Source organism: Papio anubis, chromosome 3 (genome assembly GCF_008728515.1).
Source record: "Papio anubis isolate 15944 chromosome 3, Panubis1.0, whole genome shotgun sequence".
NCBI lineage: Eukaryota > Metazoa > Chordata > Mammalia > Primates > Cercopithecidae > Papio > Papio anubis.
Genome location: NC_044978.1, coordinates 150,323,509 through 150,343,403, shown reverse-complemented (window position 1 = coordinate 150,343,403; position 19,895 = coordinate 150,323,509). Strand labels below are relative to the sequence as shown.

Genomic DNA, 19,895 nt, shown 5'->3' with positions numbered 1-19,895 from the left:
CCATATTTGATTACCTTATTTAAACTTTAAAAAATTCTGACTTACACACTACACCCCTATCATTTCAGGATAAATAATTTACAAAATAATTTTTGTTCCAGAATACAGAAGCTCTATTAGCTTTGAACTGATTAAAAAACACTTTAGTTACAGAAACAAAATTTCTACAAAACAAAAAGTAACTGACAAATGAAAAGCAAAATAGTTCAGAAAAAAATTGTAGAAAATATGAAGATTCATGTCTCTCTTATATAAATAGCATAAAGTAATTAGCAAGAAAGACATAAGATCCCTATAAATAAATGGACAAAAAAGATGAAGAGACAATTTGAGAAAAAATCATTTTAAAAGAGAATTGGAGGGGAAAAAAAAACTCTCCTGTCAAAAAAAAAACAGTTATAATTGATCATTAATTCAACAAGTTCACCCTACCTATGTTTACTGAGTGCTAGCTTATTGCCTGAGGACACAGCAGTGAATAAAGTAAATATTCACACTGTCGATTTGGGAATATAAAAATGATAAATCTCAGACTTTTCAGGTTATAATGTAACTAGATGCCTATCACATAGCTGTAGCATTTTCAATGTAAACTACTCTTGAGGAAGGGGTCATAGAAATTCTTGTCAATAATAATAATAATCATCATCATCATCAGAAAGGAAGTCAAGGCTACATATTGAAGGTTACCAGAAACCTCACTGATTTATTTAACACTATGTATTACCCCAACAGGAAGGCCCAGAAAGCGGAGATCTTGTGGGTTACCACTGTACCCCTCATGTCTAGAGCAGTGTCCAGAAATGAGAAAATGCCCCTACATGTGTCACCTGGATGAATGAATCCAGAAATATGGTCACTATAGTGTAACCTATACAAACCCACTTACACAGGTCATTTTATACAATGCTGAAATAATAATATGAAAAAAACTGTCATATTATAACACATTGCAGGCATCCAAAACATAAGCAGAGACAAGGAATGGGAGAAAATGTGCAAAAATTAAAGCAGAATGCAGTTGTGAAATGGTGCTAAATATTAAAGGGATTACATTTAATTTATGTGATATTAGCACCCCACTGTTTCGCAGCATGGTAATTAGGTAAAGAATCTGAGTGTCAGTTTCTACTATGCCATTTTCCACCCTAACAAATGATTTTACAAATCTTTTCATAGTTATTTCCACTTCATCTTAACGTCTAAAGATAGGCTTTAAGTTGTTTTAAAGAAATCAACTGAGAGCAGTATTTTATAATGTGTGTTTTTTGGTTCATCCATTATAGAACCACCTGTGGTGCTTTTTGTGAATTCAGATTCTACAACCCATTTCCAGAAATTGTGAATTAACAAATCTGAAACGAGCTCAGAAATGTTGAATTTTAACTTGCAACTTAAGTAATGGCCTTAGAGATAGTAATCCATCTCCCTTCTTCACATGATGCCATTTAAACCTAAAGAGACTAACTTAATTACCTGAGCCAATTAATAGTAGAACAAGAATAAAAACCCGTAACTGCAACTTCCCAGTCCAATCTTCTTTGCAATAAATGAGATTCCTCTTTAATAACTCTTCAACATTTGCTGTAGTAGCTACCCTTCTACCTCTAGCCACTGTCTGTTTACTCTCTCTGGAGTAACTGCCAAAGTAAATTAGTAAAATTATGTATAAATCAGAGGCAAGAAAAATAAAAATAGTTCCTATGTTAGGGTGGTGTAGGTCAATTTCATTTTTTTTTATTCTATTCGTGCTATTATGTGGGCGATAAATCCCATTTTAAAATAAAAATAATTAAGTTTTGTTGCATGTCACTAAATTAAATCCAACACAAATTAAGACATAGAGGTTCAAATCTAACATCACTTACATTTTTATGATAAATATATTCATTTCATCATCTTTAAAAAAAATACACAAGATTACTCTGTGTGTGTGTCTGTATAAAACTTTTCGAAGTTGAATCAAACCATCTTAGGATTGTTTAGTGCTTTTCCTAAAACACAGGTGGTTGCCCTCACTGGCAGAAAGCCCTCTGACCCATTATTCAGCATGTCACCAGGTTTTTCACATGTGCTCCATCATGGGAGAAAACCAATGGGCAACTTTCCTCTGGAGAAAAAGACATATACCAGGATGCAAAAACAGATGAAAACGGAATGGTATGCCAGGGTCTGAACGTGGACAGCCTTTCTTATTGGCTCATTCTTGAATCAACTAGTTCTTTAAGACTGACTAAAGATTAAGTCCCTTAAGACCTGAATCCGTGCGATATAATGCAATTAAACACACACACACATACACAAATAGTATACATTTAAAGATGTGTGTGCGCGCACGCATATATATATATGTTAATGCATAGAAAAGACTTTGTATACAAGCATAAAAATATGTTTACTTATCAAAAGATGGAAAGGGGTTCAGCCTTAATGCTTTAATTTTTAAGGAGAATATACTCATTACTCATGTACATAGAAATGCCTCTAATGCACTGACTTCATTAGATGCCCTTTTTTTGCACCTCTCTGTAACTCCTGTACAACCTATTATTGCACTGAACTCACCATCCATCATATGTTCTGGTCTTGACTTTTCCTCTTGGAAGACAAGACTTGTGTCCTTCTTCTCAGTAAACCCATCATTTTTAGTGTGCCTGACATGGTATACAATGTTTATTGAAAGCATACCCTGAAACTCCTGGACAACTAAATTATTCAGTGAAAGAATCCTTAGGCAATTTCTAAAAGTTCCCAAGTCAGAAAATTTCTCTTCAACCTAGACTTTAAAAAGACAGTTTGTAGAGCAGTTAAGAAGGTAGACTTAGAGTTATACAGCTCCGGTTTTAAACTCAACTCTGCATTATAAACTGTAATTCCTAGACCTATTACTTAATCTTCATTTTCCTCATCTACAAAACATAGACAAAAAATGTCTTCCTCCTATATTTGTGGTGAAGATTAAAAGGAAATGTCTACAAATTACCATTGTACCTGGTACTCAGCAAATAGTATTCATTACGCTTTTCACATTCAATTCCTAATACTAAAGCAATAATTTCATGTACATTTTCACTAATCAGAAAGTGTTAATAAAACTTTTAAAATATCTATTGTATTCCTAGAGAATAACAGAAACTCAGACAGTTTAATATGAGCAATGAAATTAATCATAAGAACTCTATGCAAGTCTATCAAATCTTGCTATCAGGTCTATGCAAGTGTAAACTGAATACCTCAATTAATTTGGAAGAGTAACTTCCATACTGATACATGCAAATTATGCATTTTTAACCTCCATTCCAATAAGAAAAGTTGCAATCATCTTATTTTGTAGACTGAAATGTTCATATTCAATTTGTACACATTATTAAGCTATTCTTGAGAAATATACTAACTACTCACATTATTAATAGGCCAAGAGTGCTCAATGATGCCTTCAACTGTTAATTGGCTAAGATATCCTCTCCTCCAAAATATTCAATGCGTAAGTTCACACTAAAGTTCAGAGGATGCCTATAGTTAATTGTTCTGAAACTACTATTTGTTTTGATATTCCTATTTTTCTTATAAAAATAGTCGGCACTTATATTTCAACTTACTATAACCCATAATAAGGTATCATAAAATGAGTTCATCTTAGATCAGCTAACTAAAGTGCACAGTTCAACTCCACAATTATTAAGCATCTAATATATTCTAGGCTGAAAGATTTTAAAAGGAGGTATTCCAACAAAAGGGGTAAAGAATTATATATTATACATATTAAAAACATATACATATTAAAAACAAGGAATGTTAGAAAAAAGTCTATGGAATGAAATGAAGCTAACAGGATTTGTTAAAATTTTAGTTTACCATCAGACTCATCAAAACATTTAAATACTCTATTGAGTCCTCTGATATTAATCAAATTTAGTAAACCAGTCATTTGAATTGATTTTATTTATGTATATGTGATATGTGTGTATAGGTAGATGTATGTATGTATGTGCACTTGAATTTGTACTTATATAGACGTGTGTGTATATGTATATGTATGTGTGTGTGTGTATATCTATCTCACATACATCTGCTCAAAATAAAACAGACCAACATTCTGAAAACTCAAGCAAATATGTTACCTGTGTTTACCCTACAATTATCTATCATAAAAATAAAAGGGTGCAGAATGGGTCCTATTTCATCACCAGCTGTAATGGTTCATTGGTCCTTAATTGTTCTCTCATGTAGTTGTATAACGTTATTTCAACCAAATAATATTTTTCAAAACTTATTTTCAATAATTTTACTTCCTCAATACCATAAAAGGTGATGTCCAGTTTCAAGTTTGATGTAGGTACTTTCTTGCTGGTGGAGACACCAAGAAAATTCAACAAAATCACTATTTCTTCGGTATATTTAGTGGAGTACACAATGCCAAAACAAGACTCTATAAGTAAAATCACTAATAATTCTTCCAAACAAAACATAGTTGTTACTACAATAAAATAGCAGCAATTTGTAATGACTATAACAGAGCTCACCTGTTCGTTTTTGCAAAGCCACACACTGTTTCCACTTAACACAGTAAAAATTTTTGCCTTATAGCCTCTCAATTCAAGATATCCACATTTCTCAGGTGTAACAACGCCTTGAGACTGTGAGGTAAGGGATTGTGATTTCAGTGCATTTAATAGTATGCTGATCCAGTCATTTCTCTCCTCTGAAAATAAAGACAGGAGAAAACACATAAATCCATATATAAGTCACATAGATACAGAAACGTCAAGAAGAAATCCACGCTCTTTGCAACACATAAGTGACAGATTCTTTCCACAACTACAATCTAAATGTTACTGTAAACACAGCAAATGACTCAATTCTTTGAGGGAAAAGGAGTAACACTATCCAGTTTTCGTGAAATGAGTTCCACTGGCTTTACCTGAGAGTTTATTAGAAGTGCAAAATCTCAGGCCCTACTCCAGACCTGATGAATCACAGGCTGTATTTTCAAAAGAACTACAGATGCTCCTTATCCCTTTTAATATCTGAGAAGCCCTCTTTTAGACCATTCATTAGATTAGATTTTCTTTTAATAGAAGAATGTGATATTGCTACCCAACAATTAACGGCTTTTATGTTTCAAGTCAGTTACTCAAAGACCCCGAAAATCCTACTTTCAAACAATCATTTGGAACCCACTCTAGAGTATACCTGCTTCAGTGTCACTTTCCCATTCCACTCTCAACACAGTAATTAACAATAGCATTTCACCTGGCAAATTAAAATTTGGTTCTCCTACTCCTTCCACAAAACTAAATGACCTTCAATTATGAACAGTGCACTGTGTTACAGGCATAGGAATTCGATCTAGTCTCCAAGGAGCAATTAAAGCTATAAGTCAAACAAGATTTGAACACAAAATGGAACACAGTAGTATAAATGTCATATAAATGGTATCAAATAATATATGAGTCAATTGAGATAAGTGATTTGCTGAAGGTCATATAGCAAGTTAGCTTTAAAATAAGCAGAATCACATGTTTTAACTCTCGAACAACTTTTCTTGGAACCATGGGGGTAAAAAAGAGGTACATGTGGTAGATCTTGAGAATGAAGAGCAATTCAAAAGACAAAACTGGAATTTGGAAGAGGGAAGATAATAGGATTCTGAGCAGAGGTTACTATAAGAACAAAGGCAGAAAAACCAACATCCATTCAGGGATAATTTATCAATGAATATATTTATAATTCTGAACTCACACAGAAATAATGGGAATATGACCACAGAATTCATACTGCCTGTTTAGGAATGTTGTCTTTATTACAAAGGAAAACCATTTCAGCATTCTTAGCAATAAAAAGACATTATGATAATACAGACAACGACAGGTAGACTACACTGGAAGCCTGAAGCTCAGGAACCAGGCAACAGAGACTTAAAATACTGTGAAAATGGAAACAAAATGACTTACAAGGAATTAAGGCATTTAGGAAAGTGAAAAAAATTAGTTGTACAAACATGATGGGTGTTGATAAGAAAAACAAATTACTTAGAATAAAAGTAACGTGGCATCAGAAATTGGCCAGGCAAACAAGCAGAATCCAATTAGTTAACAGAACCACCTCAGGTTTTCAGTGCTGTGCCTTGAGCATCCAGGCAGACTGATAGCACTATGTGAACAACAGTAACCTGTACATGAGAAGACCCATGGAAATGAATAAACATGAAGTGTAAAAGGGGAAGAAACTGGCAAACCTTGAGGTGCAACTATATCTATAAGGCTGGAAATTGGGCTACCAGAACATAGGGAGAAGTAGTTGTCAAAGCAAAAGGAAATAAAGCAAAACATACTGAATCACAGGTAGTAAAAGTTTTCACAGGATGAAGGAAGAGGAGAAAGCAGGGCCCAGTTTGGGAAATGGGACAGTTTCTCAGATCCTTCTCAGACAGGTCTGCCCAGTAACTTAATTGTGGATTGAAATAAGTTACCATATTAAACTTACTCATATTTAAACATGACTCCACAGTTATTTCATAATGAGTCTTACTTTTTCAATTATAATTGTTCTTGTTCACCTTCAAAACTAATAAAAACAGTTGATTGTGTCTTTAATGACCAAAGTCAAAATGTTTATTTAAAAACTTATTCAATAGTACGTTATTGCAGGTGTCACACAATCTACCAGGAATTGGTGCTTGATAGCTGGGTGTGGTGTCCCACACCTGTAATCCCAGCACTCTGGGAAGCCAAGAGGGGAGGATTATTTGAGGTCAGAAGCTCAAGACCAGTCTGGCCAACATGGTGAAACCCAGTCTATACTAACAACACACACAGAAAATTAGCTGGGCATGGTGGCAGGTGCCTGTAAGCCAAGCAACTCGGGACGCTGAGGCATGAGAATCGCTTGAGCCCGGGAGACTAAGATCGCAGTAAGCCCAGATCATGCCACTGCACTCCAGCCTGGGCAACAAGAGTGAAACTTCGTCTCAAAAAAAAAAAAAAAAAAAAAGGAATTCCTGCTTGTTGCAATATATCAGGATGAAATATTTATCAAATGTCCCTAGTATTGTTATACATCCTAAACTAAAAGACATTAAAATATTCAAGTAGCTAAGTCAATGTCAATATGCAGCAGCTATTCTACATTTTTCCATCTGCATAAACAGATCCAGATTGCACTACAATAATTTATTACATTTTCAGTTACAGCAACAGACCTTCCATTTAACTTGGTTATTACTTGTGATCATTAGTTTCACACAAGATATTCCTGCCGAGTAAATGGTACATAATGGTTGTTTGTTTCTTTATTTGTGCTAATCCATATAAACCACTGTGTTTGAAACGTAGGTCATAATTTAATGAGTTGGGCCTAAGTGTCTATGGCTTTTAGATTACTGCTAGCATATATTTCAGTTTCTCAGGAATTAATTTAAAACTGGCAATTGCACCTGTTGGAATTAAGCTTACTTTGGCTGCATCTCAACACGTAGCCTAGAAGAATTATCTAGCTCCTGAGGGCCTCAGTTACTAAAAGGAAGTAAACAATCATGACGAAGAACAGGAATTAATAGTAACATTCAGTTTATTCTGAATTACCCATGCCAATGGAAAGAAACAATGGAACAGATAATCCAAACACAATAAAATAGATTACAAGTATCATCTGTATTCGGCCATACAATGTGTGCATCCTGAGATATGGGGGAATATGCTTTCATAAGTCACAACATTCCAAACCAAATAATGATTTCCTGCTGGACAAGAGTCTAGGGCAAAGTCAGATACTGTGCTAGCTTTTGCTTGTTCTTCAAACCAAGATACTTTTTATTCTTTCCAATAACAAATATCTATTGAGTGTCTATCTTGATCTTAGCACTGTGCTAAGCACTATTTCTCCAGGAAACAAGCTCTGACCTAGATATGGCTTGGCTCTAAGAATAGCATTCCAGGCTGGACAAAAAGAAAGGGAGTGGAGAACACAAAGAATAAGTGTTGAAATTGCCATTTTTTTTGTGATTATGCTAGAATGTAAATAAAATACAATAGCAAATTCCTAAAACCTCAAATCAGTTCTTGATGGTTTCAGGAACGGCAGCTTAGAGTATAAGAACAATAATAATAAAAAAAGAGGTTTAAGAAAAATCGAGACAATATTCTCTGGACTACTGGGTTTAGCAGTAGGCATACTCCTTAGTAACAAGGGATTGGTTACACTAGAGATTACTACATAAGGGCCATGCAAAACATCAACAACATTATCTAATAAAGTTTAGCTGGACCTTTACTTTTGATATGATAGTATGATCTAACTAAAGTTCCCTCAATGAAATTCCTGATCAATATCAGAGAAGGAAGTAGTGCATGCACATAAGGATTGTTCTTCAAATTGATAGCCACTCACTCGTACAAATACTCACTAAGCCTACTATGTTCCAAAACCTATTCTGAATACCAGGAATGGAACAGTGAACAAGACTGACCATGACCTTACTCTCCGGGAAGTTTACACGCTAGTGAAAGGAGGAAGGCCATACAAACTTAAACATACATTACAAAGTGGCAAGTGCAATTGGTAACATACACAAGATGAGGGCCCCAGGGAGTGCTATTTTGTACAGGATACATAAAAAGCCTCAGAAGAAGGGGATGGTTAACCAAAAACCTAAAGGAAGAGGAAGTAAAGAAGCAGGTCCCAGCTGAGGAGCAGGCAGAGGAAGAGCATTCCAGGATAAGGTGAACAAGTAACAAGGCCCTGAGACAACAGCAGATTTGGTGTATTCAAGGAACAAAAGGCCTCTGTAGGTGAACCAACCATAGTACAGGAGAAAGGGAACAGAAAAAGATAGGACAGAAAGACCAAGGCCAGATCATGCAGGGGTTTTTGGACATCACAAGTACTTCTTACTCTCAGTAAGATGCAGAAACCGGCTGGGTGCGGTGGCTCACTCCTGTAATCCCAGAACTTTGGAAGGCCAAGGCAGGCAGATCACAAGGTCAGGTGATGGAGACCATCCTGGCTAACATGGTGAAAACCTTATCTCTACTAAAAATACAAAAAATTAGCTGGGCGTGGTGGCACACACCTGTAGTCTCAGCTACTTAGGAGGCTGAGGTAGAAGAATCACTTGAACCTGGGAAGTGGACATTGCAGTGAGCCGCAATCGCACCACTGCACTCCAGCTTGTGTGACAGAGCGAGACTCCATTTCAAAAGGAGGAAAAAAAAAAAAAAAAAAAAAGATGCAGAATCCATGGAGCATGTAAAGTGAACTGACATGATTTGACTTCCTTACTGAATAACTGCTCTGACAAGTACAGGAAAAATATGACAACAGTTGATCATGAGAGATGATTAAAACAATTCTGATAGCAGTGGAGTTGTTGAGAATTGGTCAGCATCTAAACACACTTTCAAAGTCAAACTGACAAGATTTGCTGATGGACTAGATGTGAAGTGAGAAGAAAAAGATTCAAGAATAACTCCACACTTCATGGCCTAAGCACCTGAGGCTTCTATTTGCTGAGATGAGGAAGATTACAAGGGAGAAAGTCTGGTTGAGCAGGTGGAAATGGGAATTTTGATACATTAAGTGTGAGGTGCTACTAGGCAGCCATGTTGACATGTCAAGTAGGCTGCTGGATATGACCGTGGAGTACAAGAAGAGGTCAGAGATGGAGATACATATTTGACATCAGTCACCCTAAAACCAAGAGATCGCCTTCAAAACCAGACTTGGGGCCCCACAATTGAATATTTTAAACAGAATTTGGAGTCCTAGCAAGTTCCTAAAATACATTATGTCAGAAACTTCCAGAATATCATGAAGTCTTCAAAGGAAACACTTAGCAAATCATCATTAATGAGATTAAGGAGGGTGAGTAAGTAAAGGGATAATAAATGTTTCATGCCTTGCTTATAAAAACGTTGACGATTTCAAAAGAGGTAAGAGTCTGCTTGCCAAAAACAACTAAGGAGGGCATTTATATGTTCTTCTAAAAAATTTTTAAATTAAAACAAAGACTTTTCCATATCAGTATCAGAGCTGCCATTGGATGGCTGTATGATGTTGTCTAAAAGCAGAATTGAGAGACAGCCACAGGATCTAGAATCTGCTAAGGTGGACAGAAGCATAGGGCCTGCAGGTGAGTGCCAGTTCTGAAAATGGCCTTGGAAAGGGAACGCCCACTCAAAATTCTTAAGCTCTCTTCTAACCATGAGAACTGTGCACTCAAAACATCACGAGTGTTTTGAAGTATCATATCTCCATGTGTGACTACAGGTGCAAAGGAATACAGACTGATTGGAGAGATCAATAGCTGTTATGACCCACAGACCAATTCCAGTGACTCTGCTTCAGAACAACAGCAGTCAGACCAAATTTTGTACTTGGGGAAGTGTTCTTTTTAAATGTTATTATTTCAATAAAATTCACTTGAAACTAAGAGAAGAACAATATTTCATTAGGAAACAGGGGGGAGGGGAATAGAAGCCTTAGAAAACTTGCGAGGAAAAGATTCCAAACTATAATCCTGTCTTAGTAACACCAGGGGGTGATGCAGCAGTTTAGAAATAATAACACTGGTCAGGGAAGACAAAGAATAGCTATTGTAGATAGGTCAAAGCCTTTTCACCAAAAATAAAGAATTCATATCTGTTAAGATGACAAAACTTTTTCCTTTTTGTTCTAAACTTTGATTTTGCTTCTTCCCTCAATCAAAATAGACTTTAATTTAGCTTAAAGTTCATTAAGTCAAAGTCCTTAAGCCACTATAGTTGATCTACCAATTCCCAAAAAATAAAAATAATCAATCATTCGTATACACGGAAGGAAAAAAAATCACTTAATAAAACATATTTAGTATACTGTTGAAAGTTCCATACTAAACATACAGATACATAAACATATACATATACATATATATATATGTACACACACCGCTACACATATTTATCTTTAAAATTGTGAGTTGTTACTATGTAAAAATAACTTTCAATCAAAATAACTCATTCACTAATTCCATGTGTATACAGTCTGTTTTCACTGAAGCAATATGTCTATGGTTTCAAAAATTAAAGACCTACAACTGATTTTTAAAACAATAAATTTATACTGAAGTTCATGAAATTTTTATACTGTCCTAAGTTTATATAACAAAGATGAACTATACACCACAGAAGGATTTATCTGTCAATTGTGAACACGCAACTTTTAAACATGTGTGGGTTGGTACACTCTACTTAAATAAAACGTGTCTGTTTAACTTAGTAAATATGGCTAAACAGATTTTCATACAAGTTGGAAGCTTTATTTAGTATGTCTATCTTAAAATGCAGGCTATGTAGCAATGTGAAATTTATTTGGAGAGGCCAAGAGAAAGGTGATAAGCACCTCAAAGAAACAGGCAGCTAACTTTCATGGTGGTGGAAACCAAACCATAAGAAAAGACTGCCAGGATAGTCATTCAAGAGAAGCAATGCCACGTTCTTCAAGAAATACAGTAAGAGAAAAACTGTGATTTCAAATGGAAGTCCCATATCAAGTATCACAACTGTGGAAAATTTTCTGAATTTCAGACAGTAATTCACAAAAAGTGGCTCCTCATACATACAGGTAATTCTAGGTAAAATGCTTGAGGGCAGGGGTTTGCAAACCTTTTCTTTGAAAAATCAAATAGTAAACATTTTAGGCTTTACTGGCCGCAGTCTGTGCCACAACTACTCAGTGATACCACTGAGTGAGAATGAATGAGAAATGAATGAATGACAGTGGTTGTTATCTAACAAGACTTCATTTACAAGCAGGCACTGAGCCAGATTAAGGCTGCAGATCAGTTTGCTGACCCCTACTCTGGGACTCTAGCTTTAGTTCAATATTATTGTTAAAAACCAAGAAAGAAACTTTTTTTTAATGCTACATCTATACACTATGTACATAGATAGATATGTTTCACAACATAACACCTACTGTAGGCAATGCACTTTGATATTTATTATTTTCCGTTTAGGGTTTGTCTTTTTATTGAGGGAGAGTGTTTCTGGTGACATCATAAACCACTAAGTTGATCTCAGTAATCCACAGTTTGAACCACGCTGCTCCAGTGTGAAGGCCTGCTGGAATGTACCCATTTACTGAGTACCCCAAGAAACAATGGAAATGTTTTAGTGGTATATAATATTTACTGACTGCTTTTTATGTGCTATGCACTGACATACATGCCAGGAATCTAGCAGTTTAAAATAAAGAAAATGTTGCCCCATAATAGTTAACACTGTAGTCATTTCCAACACTCTAATCTGTAAAAATAGGATAATAATGGCCAGGCACAATGGCTCATGCCTGTAATCCCAGCACTTTGGGAGGCCGAGGCGGTCCGATCTCCTGAGGTCTGGAATTCGAGACCAACCTGACCAACATGGTGAAACCCCGTCTCTACTAAATAAAAAAAAAAAAATATTAACTGGGCGTGGTGATGCATGCCTGTAGTCCCAGATACTTGGGAGGCTGAACCAATCGCTCGAACCCGCGAGGCAGAGGTTGCAGTGAGCCGAGATTGTACCATTGCACTCAAGCCTGGGCAACAAGAGTGAAATTCTGTCTCAAAAAAATAAAGGATAATAATTGTAATACTACCTACATTATAAGACTGTTGTGAAAATGAAGAATTAGCAAAGTGTCTGGCACATATCAGATATTCAGTCAATTTCCTATACCATTATTATTCAAATAATTAAAGCACAAAGAAGTACTTCTAAAAATCAGGTTGAATTATATATCTATTCCTAAATAAAAGTTGTCTATAAGTTAAAATCATAATTCTTAATGAGATGGTATTATCTAAATTACTAAAACTAGTAAATTTATAGTAATGACATATTACGATAATCAAATAAAATACATAACAGAGAACTTTTAACTTCTCTGGCTCCTCCCCCACCCTTATTCAAACAAAATTCAGAAAAGATTTCTCTATACACATTTAAACTCAATCCAGAAAACATGTGCCATCTTTGGGATCAGCTTTTACCATCAAGTGTCCCATAGATTATGTAGATGAAAAGAATTCAAGAAATATAAAAGATGCTCCTAAATTTACAATAAAATGATTACTGTGCCTGTGCAGTCAGCTAAAGCAGGGGTCCCCAAACCCCAGGCCATGGACTGGTACCATTACATGGTCTGTTAGGAACAGGGCCACACAGCAGGAGGTGAGCAGCAGGCAAGCCAGGGAAGCTTCATCTGCATCTACAGCCACTCCCCACCACTGGCATTACTGTCTGAGCTCCACCTCCTGTCAGATCACCGGGGGCATTAGATTCTCACAGGAGTACAAACTCTACCGTAAAATATGCGTGCAGGGAATCTAGGCTGCGTGCTCCTTATGAGAGTCTAATGCCTGAAATGCCTGATGATCTGTCACTGTCTCCCATCACCCCTAGACGGGGCCATCTAGTTGCAAGAAAACAAGCTCAGGGATCCCACTGATTCTACATTATGGTGAGTTGTATAATTATTTCGTTATATACAATGTAAAAATAATAGAATTAAAACACACAATAAATCTAATGTGCTTCAATTGTCCAGGAACCATCTCGCCACAACCAGTTCACGGAAAAGCTGTCTTCCACGAAACCAGTCCCTGGTGCAAAAAAGGTTGGGAGTCACTGAGCTAAAGCCTGCCATAAATGTCCATAAAACCAACTAATAGTTAGAAAAATTGTTTTTGCGTATCAAATAACCATTTTGCATTATTTGCAACATCTCAAAGGCTAGCTCTATGAAAGCAGAGAATTTTGTCCACTTTTTTTTCACAACTGTATACCCAGAACGTATGAGTCCTCAGCACACAATAGCTTCTCACTAAATATTTGTTGATGAAAGAGAAAACAAATAACTTGTCAACTTATTTATGTTTTAACATTATGCATTTGAAAAATTAATTTTAAAATGTAAGTTATCAAAAAGTAATATATTTAAAGGTTTCTTGACATTCCTAGTCTAACTGATTTATTAATATGATTACTCATAAATTAATGTAAGTATTTCATGGGGATAAAAAATAATCTTACCTTCTTTTTCTACTCTAAAAACAAAAGTTCTTTGTGTTGTAACAACTTCAAATTTGTTGTCTCCTTGAACTCGTACTGTTGATATAGCAGAAAGGGGAATTATTCCTTTTGAATACATCTCCTGTATTGGTTAGAAAAAAAAAGAAGACATATGAAAATGAAATTCTCTTGATCTTATCAAAAAGGAATGGCACGCTATTTACAACTGCTTCTCTTTTATAATTTCAATCCAAATTTTTTAAATGACATACAGGTAATACGTCCACTCATACTCTCAAGTAATACCCAAGAAAAGAAACTATTAAATGTCCCCTTCTTTGAAGTGAGATGTCTTTTCAACTTTCTCTTCATCTGGAATTAAAAGAGAAAGAATCAAATACAAGCAATCCTACTAGACTAGCAATACCGAGTTCCAAAAACCAGCAGCATGTTCTTTAAAACCATCTGCTCAATATGATTTTATGGTGTTTGCAGGCATCTGCTGGCCACAACAGGTACTGTAACTGAACCATTTTAAAACAAGTCTGTTACATATTCGGAACCAAAATATACCTTAAACACATACTGGGTTTTCTAAATTAACCATGTTACTCAAAGCTCTGACGATGAGCATCTCAACCTCACAATGAATCATTTTAATGTTTACTCTCCAACAAATAAAGAATAAAAAAGACAGATTTATCTGCTTCCAAACAGCATATAAGTATTACAAATTTTGTTTTTAAAAAAAGGCCATTCTTAGGACTTTGATAACTTTTTATCCATCTTCATTTTCCTGGACCCTCTAAAATCATGTCGTGATAACTACTGCACAATTTCAACTCTTGATATTTTCTGGGTCTCGTGTTGGAAAGAAAATTTAGAGTGTTTATACTTTCAAGGAGCCTCAAAATGAAAAGCCAGCTAATGCAATGAGAGAAGAGTTTAAAACTGAGTAAAAACTAAGGGATATAAAAGTACAAAGATGGAAAATCTCAATTCTGCTTAAAGGCTGTGAGGGATATCTTTACAAACATGGTGGTATTTAAACCTGACTTTTAAAAAAACCTTAATTTTAAGCAGATAGACAAGTGTGTGGGAGGCATTCTGGTCAAAAAGACCGAATAATGGAGGCGTAAAGCAGAGAAATAAGAGGACAACAACGTAGAGTCAAAAGACAGGAGACTGATAACGTATACCAAGCCACATTGTAGAAGGTCTGGAATATCAGAAGAGTTTGGATACATCCTTAAGGCATTTCTTTTTCTCTTCCCTTCCACAGCATTATCCTTGGAACCCACACTTTTGAGCAGGTCCCAGATATAACTGTTTCGGAAAAAAAGCAAACCATTCCATGCAGGAAGCAAGTATTAAGTTTAATATTTCTCCTAGCCATAAGCTCCTGCCTTAGCAATTGGTAAGGGACAGTCATCATTAGCATCATGGAATTCTACCGGAAGGATATCCTCTTCTGCTATTTAAGGAGATACACAATATCATCATGGCATTATCTCTGAGTATTTTTTTAAGTTTCTTCTCCTTCACTAGCTCTGTTACAGTCTCCCATCCCTGCCTTTATTTATCCATCAAAATCCTATCCATTCTTTAATGTAACCTTAAATACAAATGCAATGAAGGCTCTCCTATGTCCTCCCACGCAGCCAAAACTGAGTATGGTATATGAGCTATGATTCAGGAAGATGAATGGGCAACCTTATACAGAAAAGAGAGAAGGATGTCAAGAAATAAGTACTTAGTAAACAACTTATTTCTTCTCCTTTTTACTTTATCTTCTCTCCCTATAAAAATCCCTTTCCACTATTTTTTTTAATTGTTTAAATTCACACATAATAATTGTTCATATTTATGGGATACATAGTGATGTTATGATACAGTGATGTCGTGATACATATAAAATGTAACGATCAGATCAGGTAATGGGCATATCCACCATCTCAAATATTCATCATCTCTCAGTGTTGGAAACATTCCATATCCTCCTTCTGGCTATTTTAAACTATATTAAATTAGTGTTAACTGCAGTTATCCTACACTGTTATAGAACACTAGGACTTATTCCTCCTCCCTAGCTGTAAGTTCCTGACCTTTAACAAATCTCTCCCTATGCCCTCCTTCTTCCTACCCTTCACAGCCTCTAGTATCCTCTGTACTACTTTTTACTTTGGTAAGATTCACTTTGAAAAAGGCTTCCTCATGAGTGAGAATATATACCGTTTAACTTTCTGTTCCTGGCTTATTTCACTTAATATAATGTCTTCCAGCTCTACCAACTTTATTCAGAGTAATCTAAAATTTCTCTCTTCCTTTCTTATCTATTCATTTCACTCAATTTCACTGCCATATTTCAAGTAATCAATAGTTTATGTAACTATCTCATACGTACCACAAACTTTAAAACTGAATTTACTTTCACCTGAAGACTTACGCTCTCTTTATACATGTCCATTAAAATATCAACTCTTCTAGTCCATCTGAAATAGAATGAAGTCATCTTTGACCTTTGCTGCTTCCTTTGCACCCACATAACTTGCATTCTCCCCACATCTAGAATCAACTTCCTCCCCATCACTCACCAACTCTGAATTACTGTCACATTGGTTTTCTTGAGGTTTCCTGAATATATCACATTTCTACCCAAGCCAGTGCCTTTGCATACACTGTTTGCTCTGCAAGGAATTGTTTTCACACCCATCTGCACATACTTACTGCCTCCTCCTCCTTCATATTTCAGCATAAATATATTCTCCTGAAGAAAGCCTCTCTGACCAGCACAATCTCTCAGGCCCTTCATCCTCATAGATAACCCGAATTTAAGCTAATAGCAACCTGAATTTTTCCTTTATAAAAATTATTCATTGTAATTTAAACGGTGACTTTATATTTACCCGTGTGATCATTTGATTAATATAGTCTCCCCAAATTGGCTTCAGGTCATTTATCTATGTTCCTCACCACCTTTCATGTAGCTAATACTATAGAAATATTTTCTGAATGGCTCATTTTTAATATTTCTTGAAATTCATTTCTTATCACTTCCGCTGAGCCTCCACTGAGCCTATACATTAGTCTACATGCTAATAAATTAACACCTGGCTTAGTGCAACAGTCTCCGGATTTGCCTCCCTAGTTTCAGTTTGTTTTCCTTCTGAATTTTCCTGCATATTGTTTTTCAAATGTCATACGTTGGAGAAAATAAAGAAAAGACTCATGGAGGTGAGTAACAAGATGGGTCTGATGTTTGCAGAGAATGTTGATGGATGGCAATGGCTAGGGAGTCTCAGATGGAAGAACAAAAACACAAGGGGAACATGTAGGAAAAGACATGCTCCAGTTTCCCATAGTGTATATACTCAGTCACTGTTTAAAAAGATCATTAGGCAGAGACACATGACATGATTGGCTTAACAAAGCAAACCCTACAAACGCAAGTAGGTTAAAATGGCAATACAAGGCCAAAACTAGACCAATAAGTGCTCTAGAAACTCAAAAGAGGAAGATAACATCTTTCCATTGTCAGCCAACCTAAGGAGGTCGGAAAGGGCACGGCATCTTTGGGGACAGTGTAAAAACCCCTCTCCTCTAAGTCTGTAGTGGCTGAGACCAGACAGCAGGAATTCGAATGCCTAAAAACATTTACAGTTTATCCCCTACGTGATCTGTTTCCAAATTGTAGTTTGCATAAGAATTAAAGGAACTTATAACAATATCCCTCTAGTGAGATAATTAACTATTTGTTGAGGAAAATGTTAACAGTAACCCATTTTGTCACTAGAAATAAGTCAAGTAGCACTGTACTGAAAGAAACAGGGATCAAAAAAAGATTATCTTTCCAATAGATCCTGTTAAAGAGAAGACAATTCCTTAATAAATAACCTACACACCTATAACGATATATTTAACAAGCAAATATTTCTGGTAGAATAATATAAAAACATAATTCCCCAGAGGTGATCAAAATATACTTAACAAGCAAAATACTATGTCACTATAACCATAGAAAGTTGTAGTTTATCTAAGGGCTCATTTAAAATCTGAGATCCCAAGGAAAATCTTGTAATTTTTAACATTGTAGCACTGATTTTTGTATTTGTCTTGCAACAGTACAAGATAAAGACAATAAAAAAAAAATACTCAAATGACAACAATGCTCACAATGCCTGTGTTTTTCAGAGTATAAAATTTTCCTTAAGGAAAGAAATTTTAAAGCATCCCTTGAGCCTGTAACACACAGATATCTAGGTCAAGTTTGTCATTTATCTACCATTTTGAGACAATGAAACGATCACAGGGCAATTCTGCCACAGCTGGGTGAAAACGGGGGTGAGTCAGATTTCTTTACAGGGGATAAAATATCAGGGTTGTTTGGATCATGCCATTTTCTGTGATATAATGAAGAAGTCCTTATAGAGACATGATTGGCGGCCTCAAGGAAAGTGGAAGAAACCTAGGGAATGTGTAACTCTGCACACTACCTCCCACAGGCCCAGCCACATGCTCCTCAAGTGCCCATTTAAACATTAAAAGAACTGTGCTCAGTTCATACAGCTGTTAACACTGGGTCACGCAGCCACGATAGCGGCTATGGCCACACCTATGCATCCCTTTTGCTAGAAGAGTTACAACAGAAACCATGCCTCCTTTTAGGAAACACCGAATCCAGTGTTTCTGTTTTTTGCCAAAATGAAACCAACCATCTAGACAACAAATGGATGAAATGTCAAAGAAAATAACAACTTAAACTTTTTAATATTAAGCTAAATGATTTGCAATATCTCATTTTTATATGAACTCTTTAATCTCAATTTCAAACCAAGCTTCATTATTTTCATTGCATCAATAACTAAAAACGTGAGAGGTCCTCATCTCTTCACTGCAGTTCAGATGAGCTTTAAAAGAACAAACTGAGAGAAAGAGGGAAAAAGAATCCAGTTTGACACAGTTACTAGAAATTATGTCAAATGAAAATAATGGTATCACCAACAACAGTCTTATGGCATGGAAGCCTGTCTCGCTTCTGAGTAGTTTTCCTCCTCATGTCAATCAAACCAGAAAAGGTTACAGGTGATGGAGAAAACCAGCAGTGAGATTCTGTCAGCTATATAGACTACCTTCTCCTCACCCTAGGGAACGAATTGTCTTCACATTCAAATGTACAAGCAAACTAGAAAAAAAAAAAATGCTAAAACAGAAAACAGCTTTTAAGGCTGGTCACGGTAGCTCATGTCTGTAATCCCAGCACTTTGGGAGGCCAAGGCGGCAGATAACTTGAGATAAGAAGTTCAAGACCAGCCTGGCCAACATGGTGAAACCTTGTCTCTACTAAAACTACAAAATTAGCCAGGCATGGTGGCTGTTATTCCAGCTACTTGGGAGGCTAAGCCAGGAGAAGTGCTGGAACCCAGGAGGCAGAGGCTGCAGTGAGCCAAGATCGTGCTACTATACTCCAGCCTGGGCGACACAGCAAGACTTTGTCTCAAAAAAAAAAAAAAAAAAAACACAACAGCTTTTCAAAAATATTCATCCAACCATCTTGCAAACCTCCAAGAGGTGTGTTTATACCCATCTGATGCTCTGAGTCACTGCAAAGTGAAACCAAACAATTAACACCTCTCTATATCTTCCATAATTCTCAGCCATAGGGCATGCAGTGTGTGTTATGTTGCACTATGTGTTACTGTCTGTCTAAAAGCATATATTCTTCTGTCCTGAAGCAATAAAGAAGCAATATGTAAGAAGATGCCTAAATTTCTATTAGAACCATAAGTATTGCCAATATTAGGGGGTGAAAATCTCTAAATAATGAGAAAATAATGTTAGATTAAGAGCTACAAAAAAAAAAAA

The 19,895-nt window shown here is 35.9% G+C and overlaps 1 protein-coding gene across 9 annotated transcripts in view; it reads right to left on the bottom strand.

The window, feature by feature from the left end:
• The window catches only part of ARAP2 (ArfGAP with RhoGAP domain, ankyrin repeat and PH domain 2), a 179,293-nt gene that overhangs the window by 104,766 nt on the left and 54,632 nt on the right, over positions 1-19,895 (bottom strand). For all 9 annotated transcript variants that reach the window (XR_004182819.1, XM_031664671.1, XM_031664672.1 and 6 more), the window contains exons 8-9: positions 14,055-14,175; positions 4,524-4,702 (exon numbers count right to left, since the gene is read on the bottom strand). Coding sequence is in view for 8 of the 9 variants with exons in the window: in XM_031664671.1 (XP_031520531.1) it covers positions 4,524-4,702; positions 14,055-14,175 (300 nt within the window). In the remaining variant the exon portion in view is untranslated. The remainder of the gene's footprint in view (positions 1-4,523; positions 4,703-14,054; positions 14,176-19,895) is intronic.